A 14,668-nucleotide genomic window follows, 5' to 3' on the forward strand; every position below is an offset into this window, starting at 1 on the left:
CAATATAAGAATCTGCATTTTCTGTTAGATGTGACGAGGCTAAGGTTCCCCACTGCACCTGAACACTCTGTTGAGTCAAATTTACCAAGACGAAAATGACACAAACACTGGAACGCTGTCTGAAAGTAACAAGACTAAGGAAAGACAAAGATGACACCATCGTAGTGCTTAATCCTAATCCTGCTCCTGGTGGATTATGCGCCCACCCCCACAGGTTTGTGTTACCTGATGCTGCGGTCCTGACAGCCCACTGCTGCGTACTTCCTGGTTGGCTCCACGTCCATGTCGTACAGAGTCGTCTTCCTGACAACATGATGAGTTCGTGTGAACTCCAGCCCCTCCTCCACCTGAGACAGAAAAAAGTAGTCATGTCCTTAAGTATGTGGTCAGCGATACAGGTTATGCTGGCTCCGTATATCACCACAGTGGGTTTGAAATGAAACTATAAAGATGTGTTTAAAATCTCGACTGTCAGCTTGAATTTCAACGAGCAACTTTAAATCACGGTAATTATGTACCTGTAGTTACTTATTTACCTGCAGTGATTCAACAATTGAAACATGGAAACAAATAGTGTGCAGAAGCAGAGAAACCACAAGTGTTCTCAGATCCACTTTTTCACTTATTGTGGATCTGTTCTTGCCTGTGACTGGCTGTTAGACAGTGACATCTCTCAGGTGCAGTTCTCACCTGTCGAGCAGTGCGAAAATAGACGCTTTTATCGGCTCCACAGCTGATCATCCTCACCTTCCCTTCATTGGCTGATGGAGACAAGAAGCAGGTGAGGTCAGATCAACATCAGATGAAGCTTTAGCTCAGCTACATGGAGCCATGTTGGTTTTTAACTGATATCACGGTTCATGTCTTTGGCTGGTTGGTTTCATTTATTACAAACCTTGTTAAATAACCAGTAAGTCTAGCTCTCAGATATGAAATACTACAATACAAGCACAGCATACGGAAATAGGTCAGACCGGTGGGTTGTGACTGACCGGCAAATCTGACAGCAGTAATGGAGGACGAGTGTTCATCCAGAGTCTGAACCAGACTGTACTCTCTGGCTGCATCCAGGACGTGGATCAGACGGTCCCGACTGGCCGTGGCTAATAATTGGAGACCTGACACACAAGCGCGCACACACACACACACACACACTCACAAATGTCATTAATGAGCATTTGTTGGTAACTCCCACCCACGGTCAGTACACAAGTATAATATATATACCAATGAAAACACACAGTAATGCAAGTATTACATCACTACACTTTTTAAAATTTAATTTCCACAATTAATAACAGGATCACACTAGTAAAACACCAAAATAAATAAATCAAATAATAGTCTGGTTAAATGGTCCTTTTAATCAAAGGTTAACACTAACAGAATAATGTGAGCTTTTTTTATATATATATCTATATATATATTCATCGTGTTGTACATTGTGCTAAACATGTTGTTTGCTGCCGATTAGCAGATTCTCACCAGTGTCTGGTTTGGAAAACTCAAGACAGAGGATCTCTGAGTCATGAGCCTGAACGTTCAGGATCTCCTCCATACTGTCCAGGTCATGGATCCTGTAACACGCATACAAACGTTATAAAACATCACACAAACCAAAACATACAACAGTCAACCAACATTAGACAAAGATCAGTCCACTCAGAAGCTCCCTTACCTGAGGACCCCCATGCGATCTCCAGAGGCCAGGTGCTGTCCATCCGGACTGACCCTCAGGGTCCTAATACCTGACCTGCTCTGGTCCATCTGCTGTCCCTCGGAGCCCGATGAGCCTCCCTTCTCTGAGTTGCCACCGGCGACAATGATGCTCTCCGTGTCCAAGAGACTTGTATTATTGTCATCCACGTAAATGACCTTCTGCAGGTCCTGAAGGGGTCAAAGATAAGTGGTCAGGTGTGCAGGTGTACATGTGGGAAGTTGAAAGGAACTAATGTTAATCTAAAATGACATAAATTAACAAAAATTGACAAGACAAAGGGGGGAAAATATATCATAATGGTAATTGAGAAAAGGTGGAGTGGTTGCTAAGCAATGTTAATAGAAAGGGCAAGTGACTACTTAAGCACAGTTTACGGGGAGACTGTAAACAAATGATCAAGTTGCAGTTGTTGAAGCAGAAACCCCAGAAAACTTGCCAGTGTGCGTGTGTGTGCGTGTGGTCATACTTGGCTCAGGATGTTCCTGCTGAGTAGAGTGTGTCCCTCCATATTCCACAGTCGGATGGTGTTGTCTGAGGAGCAGGACAGGAAGGAGCCAGGCGGTAGATGCACGTGCCCTCCTCCACTGCCCTCTGGGTACACCTGCAAGCAATCCTTACTATCAAAGTGTAAAATATGTCAAATATGTTAAAGTAAAGATAGAAGTGTGGCTGGTTTAATGAGGTTTTTCTTCTGCTGTCAAATTAAACACGAATCACCCAGGAGCAAAACACTGAGTCATATGTACTGATTAATAAAAACTCAGATGGTTGTCCATGCAGTCTGTAACCCAAGCATGCTGATACACACACAGACCTCCAGACTCCATACACAGGATGAGTGGTACAGGGCTGAATAGAGTTTTCCGGCCCGTCGGGGGTCCCGCAGGTCTCGGACGTCCCAAACATAAACACTGTGGTCATTGTAGACACAGGACAGCCAGCGGTTGCTCGGGTCATAGGTCACTGCCACAGTGTCCGGGTACCGAAACTCTGACCTGCAGGAGAACAGCTGACTGTGGAGGGGGGAAGCATTTACACACACACTTAGAATAAAATATTTCTATGGAAACACATCAGCTAATCTCTGACTTAAACAGACTGAGGTTTGCTGCTCTGCCCACTTGGTCAACATGGGCTCAATACTGGTCTACTGTATCTCTGTTTACTGACTACAACCTGTCATGTGAGTGTTACCTGGCATCCACCATACTGGCAATGTCAGCTCCCAGGTAGTGTGGGCGGGGCAGAGTGCAGAGGAAGTGCAGGTTGACGGGACTGAAAGCTCGAACCGTCCCATCAGAACAACCACAGAAGATAAACTCATCTGTGACGGAGAGACAGGTGGCCTGAGACGTCTGAGGACACAAGCAGGCAGTTGGACAAGTGAGTCAGAGACATGAGTGTCATGACCTGAGCCTGATGTATGATGGGGATGACAGCTGTGATAAATGTACTGAAGTACATTCAGAGGAATGTTTCTGAAGGAAGTCACTGATTCAAGAACTCAAAATAAAAGTTTGTTAAGGTTTACATTTTTAAAAGACAAACAGAATATTTAAATTATTAAAAATAAATTAGAATTGTAAATATGGAATAATGTGTTTGTTTGTTCTCTGAAAATGACGTAAAATTTTGCAATAAGTCTACATTTTCTGGCTCTAATGTTTTGTAACGTTGAACTACACCAACGTCCTGAGTAATTATATTCCTTCAGTCAAAGGTTAAATATGATGTGGCAATCAGTCCATCATGGCATTAACTCACTAAAACTGCTGCGTTATGAGGCCGTGATGATAAGTTTTTATTTTCCTCTGAACTGAACATATTTCTTTGTGTTTGTGTCTCTAAAAAGTAGGTCAGAGAATGTGAGTGGGTGAAGATTCACACAAAGACGCTGCTGTTACTGAGCTACTGCTCCATCAGGGTGCTGAGTATCAGTACTGCAGTATTTAGTCTCAGTACTGCAGTAGTGAGGGGATGCTGCAAGTAGGAGGAGGTGACTCATGCTGGGTTCAGGGTCGTCTGCGAATCAGAGTGTGGGGGGTGAGAGGAACCAATCAGGTGGAAAGCTGTACATGAATGATGGCGGTGTGCTGTGAAATTGACCAATAGGGTGAAAGGGAGAAAGTGAGCGTGTCTGAGTCAGTCAATTCAGCCAATGAAGACAAAGATTCAGTCTTTACGAAACACCTGCTGAAAACTGCATCAGAGGCTGAAGAGCCTGAGTCGCGGTGAGAGGAGAACTTACAGCGGCAGAGTCGAGTCTCTGCACAGGAAGCAGGAGAAAAGGACAACAACTTTACGTTAGTGTTTTTTTACTTTAAAAATCACACACGAGGCAACATTAAAGTCACAGAGTGTGTGTCTGTGGGTTTCTGTCAGAGGGACAGTCCAGAATTTGGTCTCAAACTGAACCCAGGGATCAGGATTTTAGTCACAGGAAGAGAATCATCCTGTAATTATGGTAACCACATGTTGCAAAGATGGAGACAGCTGTCCTCTATCTTGTTGAAAGATTTAACACGTCCTAAACCAAATGACTCAAACACTGAAACTCACCCGGAGCTCAACCCACTTGTCCAAGAGGCGACGGTCGTTGAACTCGCACAGGAGCCCAGAGGAGGTGATACAGAAGGTGGAGGAGGCCTGTCGACCCCGACCACATGCCACATCGCTGAAGAAATTATTCCTGAGCTCTCCCAGCAGCCCTGAACGCCCCAGCAGGGGGACTGTGGCATTCACCTGGACAACGACAGACGGATTAATGAGGACAGTAATAACACAGAATGATGTCATCAGAAGGTGGGAGACAGGTGAACCTTGGAGGTCTTGGCGTGGTCCAGGTACCAGAACTTGACGTGGCGGTTGCCAGCGGTGACAAAGTAGGAGCTGTCATCCGAGAAGGAGACGGCCATGACTTTACTGGAGACTTTGTTGGCTGCGACCACCACGTTTTTCTGACGCAGACAGAACAGAACAGGTAAACAACAGGTGTTTTTCACATCTATCTTTTCAACGCTGTGACCCTCAGGCCTTCTGCTCTGCATTAAGGAAACTTCACCTGCAGGCTTTCCTTAGAGTTTCTGACTGTATCAGTAAATACACACATTCTCCCACTAAAGCCAGTTCATGGTCTCCGCAGTAACAGCACAGGTGAAGCTAGTCTGAATAGTAGTAAAGTAAAAGTACTTAGTTACCTTCCAGTTCCAGACGTTGACCATCATGTCATGTTGGTAGCCAACGCTGACGATGTATTTACCATTTGGAGAAAAGGCCACACAGGCCACGCCGTATTTATGTTCCTGCAGCTCAGAGACCTGAAGACGTTCTGACACATCCCAGATCCGAACGGCAGGCAGGTGACCACTCTGTGGGGGGGGGGGTCTCAGATTAAAGTCAGGTTAGGAGTCAGACTGGGGTTCCAAATGAACTGACCAGTGCCACCTCCAGATTTCACAGGTTCCAGTTTCTAGGTTCCTCAGACTTAACTCTGGGATCTGGACTTTGGTGAAACTGGACTTTAACAGAACAAGAACCAGAACTCAATCCAGTAACACTCACCTCTCCTGTGACCACATATTTCCCATCAGGAGAAAAAGCCAATGTGGTGATGGCCTTCCTGCACCGAAAAAAAAGAGAGAGAGAGAGAGAGAGACAGAGAGAGAGAGAGAGAGAGCGCGAGAGAGAGAGAGCGAGACAGAGAGAGAGAGAGAGCGAGAGAGAGAGACAGGTCACATGGCAGCCACAGACACAGGAAAGTGCTCTGAATGGCTAGCGGTGGTTTACCTGGAGCTGTTGAAGATGTGATGCTGTTTGTTCTTCCGAGGATTAAGGAGGACCACAACACACCTGCACACACATACACAGACATACAAAAGAGGTAAGTGAGGTATAAAACAGACTCAGAGGTGCATTTGATTTGTTCACATGAATAAAGTTGATAATAAATCTGCACAATTTGGTTGCTGTCTTATTTCAGTTCTTTACTGTAGTTTCATTTAGAAAACACTCGAATTATTTTGAATAATCCTAACTTTATACCTACATACTGTCTGTACACCACCGCAGCTGTCTCAGTCTCTGCACCAAGACACTGAGTTTGTGGAGGGGGAAGTTGGCAGAGTGTGTTTCTGAATGTTCAGGTTGGACAGACTGAGTCACCAAACAGAGAGACTCATTAAACTGCTCAGTGTTTATAAAGAGACAGAGACACGCTGCTCACAGTGAAGACATTTCTATCACGTGTGGACATTTCTATCATAGCAAGGACTTCAATAACCCAGTTTCAAAAATATGCCTTAGAGTTTTATAGTCTGTACAAAACAATGGCTTCGTCTGTCCTCAGACCACCGAATCGGATAAAGAAAAAGCAAAGGAGAAAAGAAACAAGGGACGGATCTGTCTTCTTGGACAGAAGGACAAGAAGCAGACATCATGTATACTGACAATGTATCGCAATGTTGTGCTGCAAACTTGAGGCACATCTGTGTTTGTAATGGGTGAACAATGACCGCAGGTTGGTTTACGGGACTCTAGTGAGTTGATCAAACCCACCTGAGGGTCACAGGAATGTGAGCTTCCGTGTCTTCAATGTGGTTCCTGACATGACATTGCTTGGTTCTAAAAACGTCTTAATCCTACAAACTAGTCACATCCAGTAGCTAAATATCTCTGGGTGGAAACTTTGTATGTCTGTGTATTTGTATTGTGTCAATAGAGATTGAATAAAGATCAAATATCTTCAGGCCTCTGGGAGTGTCTCTTGTCTCTCTATTTATCAGGGGTGGGGTCAATATGGACTGTTTTTGATGTTAGAACAGCTGCGGGTGCTGCAGGTGTCAGATCAAAACCGTCTGACCTTTGACCTCACTACTCAACAAGAAGAGGAAAACAAGTTGTTGTTTGTTCTGACTCCCTCTGGTGATGGTCCCGGCCTGACAGGGTGAGCCACAGGGACAGAGACAACACACCTGAGGACAGGTTTAGAGTCGCTGTTGGTAAAGAGACAGGAAATGTTCCAAAAAACAAAACCAGGAATTAAGAGAGGCTAAAATCTGTATCTGCTTCATATCTGATGTGTGACTCAGTGCCGGGGTAACCTGTTATCATTGGTCAGTGTGCCCCCCCCCCGAGCTCCTAAACCACCACTGTTCCAGGTTTACACTTTAACACACATCCATATAAGAGAGGCTTTACAGAGCTGCAGTTTTCAGCCTCAGATCTGATCAGACCTATTACTGTGTGCACTGTTAGCAGCACACCGCCCCCCAACACACACACGCAGAAATCCCAGTGTGAGTCATCAGACCGACAGACAGAAGCGTGTGTGTGCACATAAACACACTTACTAATAAGTGTCTGCAGCTGAGTCAGTAACCAATTATATTCTTTCGCATCAGAGCGCGCACACACACACACACACACACACACACACACACACACACACACACACACACACAAAAGGAAGCTTTAAAGCTCTATCATCATCATTTAGCTCTGCAGCAAACAATTTCATGACTGAGTCTTTCCTTCACATTGAGATAAAACAGCAACAGGGACAGATGTTTGCAGACATCACAGTGATTAAACCAAAACTGAAACTTTTCTCCTATCAGCTACAGTTTGTAAGACAGTCTGTGCTCAGGTTACCCAGAAGAACACCAGCTAAGAGGAAGGGGAGTGTGTGAGTGTTTATATATGTGTGTGTGTGTGTGTGTGTGTGTGTGTGTGTGTGTGTGGGGGGGGGGTTCTGCTGCAGTGTAACATGCATGTCCTCAGTGTGTAGCAGAGAGCACAGACCCTCCCCAACCTGACCCACATCTGCAATGCAGCAAGAAAACAGCAAGCTGCAGAGAGCAGATCTGCTTCTCTGAGCTGCTTTCAGACTGATAATAACTGATAACCAATTGATCGATCGGGCTGATCTTTGACATTTTGATCAATCCCATCGAATTTTGTCTTTGCCCACGTGGCTGATTAATAAGTGAAGTCTGCAGACACGCGTGCAGCTCACACTTTGTATGAAGGTGTAAAATTATTTCCCAGAGAAGTGGAGTGAGATGAATGGACCTGAACACATGCTGTTCATGCGACAGTCTGTCCTCTGTCTCGTCTCGAGTAAATGGTTTATCAGGGCAGATGATGGACAAGACAAACTCAGAATAAGTCTCTTAACCAGACCGGTAATTACTCAGAGCTGACTGTCTGTAGGCCACAGTAACTTTTCACCCTAGTTTACTAAAAAAGTCTTTTTGGACTTCCTCTCTGAAGGAAGCCCACTCTCCCTAATGGTTCTGGTGGTGATAAACAACTGAGCCAATTACTGATCCACAGTGATAAAGTGACGGTTAGTTTGGAAACGTTCATAATAATTCTTTTTTTTTTTTTTTTTTCACTGCATCCATGCATCCCTTCCAAAGACCACTCAACAACTCCTGGAGCATCCTGAGTCCCTTAATAATCTCCATTTTAGGCCCTATCCTCTTTTCTTTGTATTTGCTGCCACTGGGCTCCATCCTCAGAAGACATGCCATTTCTTTTCACTGCTATTGTGATGACTGTCAGATCCTATGTTTCACTCAATAAGAAGGATGCTTTTTCTGGCAGTTTATTACTGCAATTTGTAAAGGACATTAAAGCCTGGATGGCTCTTATCTTCTTACACTTTAACAACTCAAAGACTGAGGTGAAGGTGGGAACTAAGTCATCTAGTGGGGCTGTCCCTGTAGACTTTTTATTAACTGAAATTACTGAAATTATTAACATTGGGTTTAAAATGGAAACTGACCAGAAGTTTGAATGGCAGATCCAGTCTGTTGTTAAGTCACTGAGGCAGGTGGCCAGAGTCAAGCACATTCTTACAAAAGAGCCCTTTGAAACAGTTATCCATTCCTTCGTTACATCCGGGCTGGATTACTGCAGTGCGCGAGTCAGTCGTCAGTCTCTCGACTGCAGCTTGTCCAAAATGCTGCTGCATCTTTTAACTGGCACTCGAAAATATGAGCACTTTTCAACTATTTTATATTCACTTTACTGGAACCTGTACCTCTCTGAGTTCCTGCATCCATATTTTCCACCACGGTCGCTCAGATCAGCTGACCTGCTGATCCGGAGTGTCACGAAAACTAAAGACGAGCTCAGAGGGGACCGAGCTTTTGCGGTGGCTGCTTCAAAACTGTGGAACGAGTTGCCCTTGCACATCAGACAGGCCTCACCCTTACCTGTTTTTAAATCCCTTCTTAAAACCCACTTGTTTTCATTGGTTTACATAGTCTGAGTTGTTGACATTATTTTATCTGTTGTATTAGTTTTATTCTATACTATTGTGCTATTTTATTTCTGTACAGCACTTAGGTCAACCTAGTTTTCTTAAAGTGCTTAACAAATATAAAGTTAAGCCCCTCACACATACACATAAACACACTGACCTACTTCCTTCAGCGTCAGCATTAAACCTTTTCACCCGTGAACTGAATCTTCTGACCGGAACACAAACAGCTCAACAACCAATCAGCAGCCTCTGTTCCTCTCCAGCTCTCAGCCGATTGGACAGCAGAAAATTTAAATCTGGATCTTGGATCACATCCACCCTGACATTCCCATCATTCTTGTGGACTCAGACTCATCCAAGAAACAAAACCATTTCAGGATGAGAGGAGGATCAGTCGAGTCTGTGACGCTGCTGTAGCCCCTACTCCAGCTCCAACAGGGACTACAATGACAGCACACTGTCTCCAGGTGGGTTTACCAGAGACTCTGCCCAAAGTCCAACAGCTGAACAACAGGCAAATTTTTTTTAGTTCATCACAACAACATCTGGCACAAACAGCTGGCAGGGAAAATCAAGATCCCCCTCCCCCTAAAACTCTTCCAGAAACAACAAAAGCCTTGTCACAGATCCTTCCTTTTCCTTAAGAAACCTGTCAGAACCTCATTCACTGATGGCAGTGACCAATGGGGTTTTGTTTTCGGTGTTAGGCTTTTATCTAATGGAGTTTAATTACCACACATCATCACATGAGATATGATAAAACATACCAAATGTTTGCTCCTGCTCCAGAGACTGTTTGGACCAGATCCTGAGGGGACACAATAAACAGTCCAACCAAACACGAAGATTTTTTTTGTTTCCAACAACTTCTTGGACCACCTCAAGAATCCTCAAAACCCCTTCTCTGACACTCTGCAAAGATGCCTCAAACCCACGTTAAAAAGCTCTTAAATACCCAAACCTAGAGAGACCACAGAGACCGCCTTCTAACCCTAACCCCTGAACTGACCCTGAATCCACTTTAAGATTCTGTAAAAACCTCTGAAAATCCTTAATAACCTTAAAACCCTTTTAAAGACACACACACACACAAACACAAGGACTGGGAGACTGTAACTATGGCCTTGTGATCCACTGTGTGTGTGTGTGTGTGTGTGTGTGTGTGTGTCTTTAAGTCACATGACGTGTTTAATCTGATAATTGGATCAAGTCATTAACCTCTAAAGTCCAGACTTTAAGTTCCCGTCCAAGTTTCACTGTACACACTCAGTATTACAGCTCCCAGTATTTACATCATGATATAACACATGAGCTGTGTACATGTACACAGTGATTCCTGTCAGTGTGTGGACCCCCCACCCCCCAAGGAACAACAGAAAACCCTCTGTGTGATTCTCACCCTGCAGGATACGCCAGCAGTCCAGTCCGGGGGTCGCAGGCCAGTGCTCGGTTCCCAGGAGCCGTGATACCCAGAACCTTCTCCAAGGTCACCTGGAGGACAAAGGTCAGAAGTCATTAGTAACAAACCCCTCCCCAACACCTGCTACTCCTTCTGGATTCTCCTGAACCAGCTCCAGTGAAGTGACAGCAGCTGGACGAATCCTTAATTTCCCATCAGTCCATAAAAACCACACTAGGTAAATGACAGATGTTTAAGTAGCATCTGCACCGTCCCAACTGTACTACTTTCTTCTTTTAACAAAAGTGTTTTAACCAGAGTACCATCAGTTCTTGTTCTGTCTGCAGAGGGACTCTGGATGCAGAGATGTGTGTGACAGCTCAGGTTTACCTGGTTCCAGTGGCTGTAGAGACAACTCTAAGCTCTGTGTTCAATAAAGTTCCTGTTTCAACTACATGTGTTCTGTTCTTTAGAGCTCTGTGGACCTGGTTTCCTCTGATCAACAGAAACTGAATTTTTGATGTCAGAGTGAAAACAGATTTTTACAATGTCACTCACATCTATTTGAATATTAAACATTAAGAACTGATTCAGGGTTTGAGAACTGAACTTTGAGCTGAGATCATCATCAATAATTGACAGACCTGAGCTGAGAGTTGAGCAGTATCCCTGTCTTTGTCCGTCTCAATTCAAACCAGACCTATTGTTACGTTCCATCATTACTTCCCAATAACAAAGTTTAGCTGAAATGCCTCCTGAAGTTATATGTCTGACTCAAAAGTCAGTTGAACCAGAGCAACCCTGGTCTCAGAATCTAATAAGGCTGCTCCATTCGTTAGCAGGCCAAAGTATCATCAATGTTATTAGCACTTTTGTTCTATTGGTTTCTCATTAAATCAGTCATGGACACAGTACTGTCCCCCTTCTGTCTGTGGATATGTTGCTACATAGTTTTGCAGAACAAAATACAGCATAGCGTGTTATTTACAACTGGTGTTGTTAACCTGTAGCTTGTGTTGTCACGGTAACCTGCCCAGTGTGAAGTCAGTCTGAGCTCTGCCTTCAAGGCAAATTAACCATAACATAGCGCATCAGCAAGTTTTTTCCTCAGAGGTGTGACTTGTTATCAGAAGCTTTCACTATGGTTTGAGCGGCTCCATGCTAAGCGCCATGATAAGCTCCAAACTCTGTTCTTGTTTTCTCCCATTTTTGTCGGTATGCAACAGAACAGTTAACGAGGACAAAGCTTCAGCTGATTCTTAAACAGTCACACCGAGGTCACACTGAACCTCCTCCTCCACATTTACACTGATCCTCAGGAAGGTTCTCTTCAGGAAAAACACTTCCTGAAGGTGACGTCACACGTGCTGCTTGGCTGTACAAATTGCAGAATGAGACCTGAAAGAAATTATTTCAAATAACAAGAAAGTAACAAATCTAAATCTGAATGGAACTTTGTCATTGATCTGTCTGTGTGCTCAAAATCACTGCAGTCATTCAGCCAATCGTCACACACTTCCTGACATGTTCAGCAAATCATAACCAGAACCAGCTGACATATTCAGGTTCATGGGTCCAGTGTGACGTTAAGAATACGAACCTCATGAAGAGACTGGTCCATTTACACACACACACACACACACTGCTGGATCAACCAGCAGCTTCTGGTAAATCAGTAGAAGGTTTAATTTGTTCAGTTTAGTTTTTTTTTAACCAGTCAATTTTGTTTTTACATACTGTTTTTGTCTGAAGTTACTACAACTACTACAGTACTACAGATACTGCAGTAAATAATACAGGAATAGGGCTCTTATCTTGAAAGGCCTAGCAGCTCAGCGTTGGACTTCAGTTTTTGACAGCAGCACAGAGGACAGGAAGACTGGTTGAAGACACCATCTACAAGTCCTCCGAGAGACTGGAAACTTCCAGACCAGAACCAGGTCCGGAATGGAATCAGTCACAGTTCTGTTTGAATCTGTGGTTTGTTTTCAGCTGAAGTCAACTAAGTGAGAGAAAATGTGCTGACACAGCAGATCCTGAGTGTGCGTGTTCTCTGCAAACACCTTCAGTTGTGGATTACCAGATGGGTGCTGCAGGAAGATAAAGACAGATACAACGTCTGTCCCTGCAGCTCTGATGGTCAAGTGCCCTTTGTGAGAATGATGTCTAAAGTAAATGCTGCAAACATGAGAGAGATTCAGGACATTTTTAAAATGAGGACATGTTGTCCTCCAGAGGTTCTGACCAATGGGTCAATTATAGCCAGCACTAATGAGGACATAACAGTGAGATCCAGGTTCAGGTTTTGGTGGGGTGGTGGAGGTCTGGTACTGGTCAACGAGAGTCCTTACAGCTACAGAATGACTACTTTGTGTGTGTGTGTGTGTCAAAGCGCGTGCGCACCTTGCCGCTGAGATCCTCTTTGTGCCGTGCGGTGCCGCTTCTCCGCAGTTTGATGGACGGGGAACGCAGCAGGTTCTTGATGCGGCTCCGGATCGTCCCGCTTCCCTCCGCGCTCATCGCGCCGTTAAGTGCTTCTCTCTGCGGCTGGAGCTTTTCTCTGTTGCCGTCTCTGTCGCCGCCGCCGCCGTCATGCCGTCTGCGAGCCGAGCCGTGCCGGACCGGAGCGTTCAGCTAGCCTGCCTCTGATTCTGGACTGATCTGGGTCATGGGCTCCTGTTCTGCTGTCTCTCCGCATCTTATTTCTCCGCCGCAGCGAAGAAACGAGAGACGCCGCGGGTCCAACACGATCGACACCGGACAAACGTACGAGCAGCGTCATGAGCCCGTGCTGCAAAAACGTCAGCACTTCCTGTCTGGGTTTTCACAATAAAACTGCATTGACATCCGAGGCTTTTTACATATTTTCATTTTCATTACAATCTTTACAAAATGGAGAATAAAATACACGATAAATTGTTAAATATCAGTTTGCTGCGTGTATTGACCATACACAATACTGTACAAATACTGTATTAAGGTAGTGTTGATGTCCTCCTGTCCTCCTTTTGAGCATACGAACTCTTTTCAAAAGTAAAATCACAGTGCAGCTTCTACTCATGGAGACGGATGTGTGGGTTAAAATTAGACAAAACTCGTTTAATCTGTCCACAATAAACAAGAAAACAGATTATCGGAAACGTTGTTTCTAGCTGAAATATAAACGTGACAATCTCTATTCATCTACCCCCGCCATACACACACACTTTGCGAAGTCGCCGGACGTCCTCTCTCGCTTCAGAATTGAAGATTAAACGCAATGTAACCCGTCAGCGAAGCAAAGCGGCAAGAACACAAGTGCAACTGAACACAATTGAACACAAATTTAATGGAAAACGAAGATCAGCATGTTTGTCAATCCGTGTGTGTGTGTTGTTACACATGGACGGTAAATTAAAAATATCAAACTCACCTGAATCGAGCACACATTCAAACTCCCAGGTTATATTTTAAGGGCTCACAAACGTTCGCCTGTACAGAAACACAGATCAGCCATAACATTATGAATGAGTAGGTCTTTCCAAACACACACCTCTCACCCATTAGAGAATCCATTGGTCCATTGGTCCTCTGTATTTGTCCTCTGGGTTCTGACACTGAGGGACAGTCTGAACCCATGCCATCAGCAGAAACCACGTGAACTTTGTTTTGGTCATCAGAAGAACACTGAGGAAGTTTGTTTTCTGTGAGAAAGGTTTTTCTTTGAACGATCAGATCAATAACATGTTACGACTTCAGAGGTTTCCTGAAATGTTGGGACACTGTAACATTACAATCAAATATGGGTTTAACTGATTTTTCTTTATTTACATTTCACACAGCGTCCCAACGTTTCTGGAACCCAGTAACAGTTCTGCTGCAGCTTTACTGTGTTCACCTGAAATATACTGTTCAGGGTCATAGGGGGCTGGAGAGGTGAGGTCTACCCTGGAGACGTCTCCAGTGTGTCTCAGGGTCAACACAGAAAGACATACACAGACAGACAAACATTCACACTCACAACTACTACAATTTTCTTTGGACTGTGGGAGAAAACCCACACAAGCAGAGGGACACCATGCAAACTCCACAGAGAAAGGCCACAGTTGGCTTGGACTCAACCGGAGACCTTCTATCTGTGAATCACCAGCGCCACCCACTCCGCCAGTGTGCTTCTTCTGTGACTAATACAGAAGAAAGTTTGCAAAGTTTGCACTTTAAAATTGCAGTTTGATGATTTTCTTATATAAACATTTAAAATTCTCCAAGCTGATTTCTAATCATGTCAATGAGAGACAGA

The 14,668-nt window shown here is 44.3% G+C and overlaps 1 protein-coding gene across 6 annotated transcripts in view; it reads right to left on the reverse strand.

Annotated features, from left to right (window-relative positions):
• Positions 1–13,199, reverse strand: part of mapkbp1 (mitogen-activated protein kinase binding protein 1) — a 24,930-nt gene extending 11,731 nt beyond the window's left edge. For 4 of the 6 annotated variants that reach the window (XM_067479564.1, XM_067479565.1, XM_067479567.1 and 1 more), the window contains exons 1-16: positions 12,793–13,198; positions 10,390–10,481; positions 5,507–5,569; positions 5,282–5,339; positions 4,918–5,088; positions 4,540–4,677; positions 4,280–4,462; positions 3,969–3,986; positions 2,915–3,075; positions 2,535–2,733; positions 2,187–2,321; positions 1,679–1,887; positions 1,486–1,577; positions 993–1,118; positions 691–761; positions 226–347 (exon numbers count right to left, since the gene is read on the reverse strand). In XM_067479564.1, the coding sequence (XP_067335665.1) occupies positions 226–347; positions 691–761; positions 993–1,118; positions 1,486–1,577; positions 1,679–1,887; positions 2,187–2,321; positions 2,535–2,733; positions 2,915–3,075; positions 3,969–3,986; positions 4,280–4,462; positions 4,540–4,677; positions 4,918–5,088; positions 5,282–5,339; positions 5,507–5,569; positions 10,390–10,481; positions 12,793–12,909 (1,955 nt within the window). In that variant the 5' untranslated portion in view covers positions 12,910–13,198. Of the gene's footprint in view, positions 1–225; positions 348–690; positions 762–992; positions 1,119–1,485; positions 1,578–1,678; positions 1,888–2,186; positions 2,322–2,534; positions 2,734–2,914; positions 3,076–3,968; positions 3,987–4,279; positions 4,463–4,539; positions 4,678–4,917; positions 5,089–5,281; positions 5,340–5,506; positions 5,570–10,389; positions 10,482–12,792 lie in introns of all 6 variants that reach the window. The other 2 variants (XR_010911016.1, XM_067479566.1) reach the window with 2 other exon arrangements.
• Between the last annotated feature and the right edge of the window lie 1,469 nt (positions 13,200–14,668).

The sequence above is a fragment of the Channa argus genome, chromosome 16, assembly GCF_033026475.1.
Source record: "Channa argus isolate prfri chromosome 16, Channa argus male v1.0, whole genome shotgun sequence".
In the NCBI taxonomy this organism is placed as follows: domain Eukaryota; kingdom Metazoa; phylum Chordata; class Actinopteri; order Anabantiformes; family Channidae; genus Channa; species Channa argus.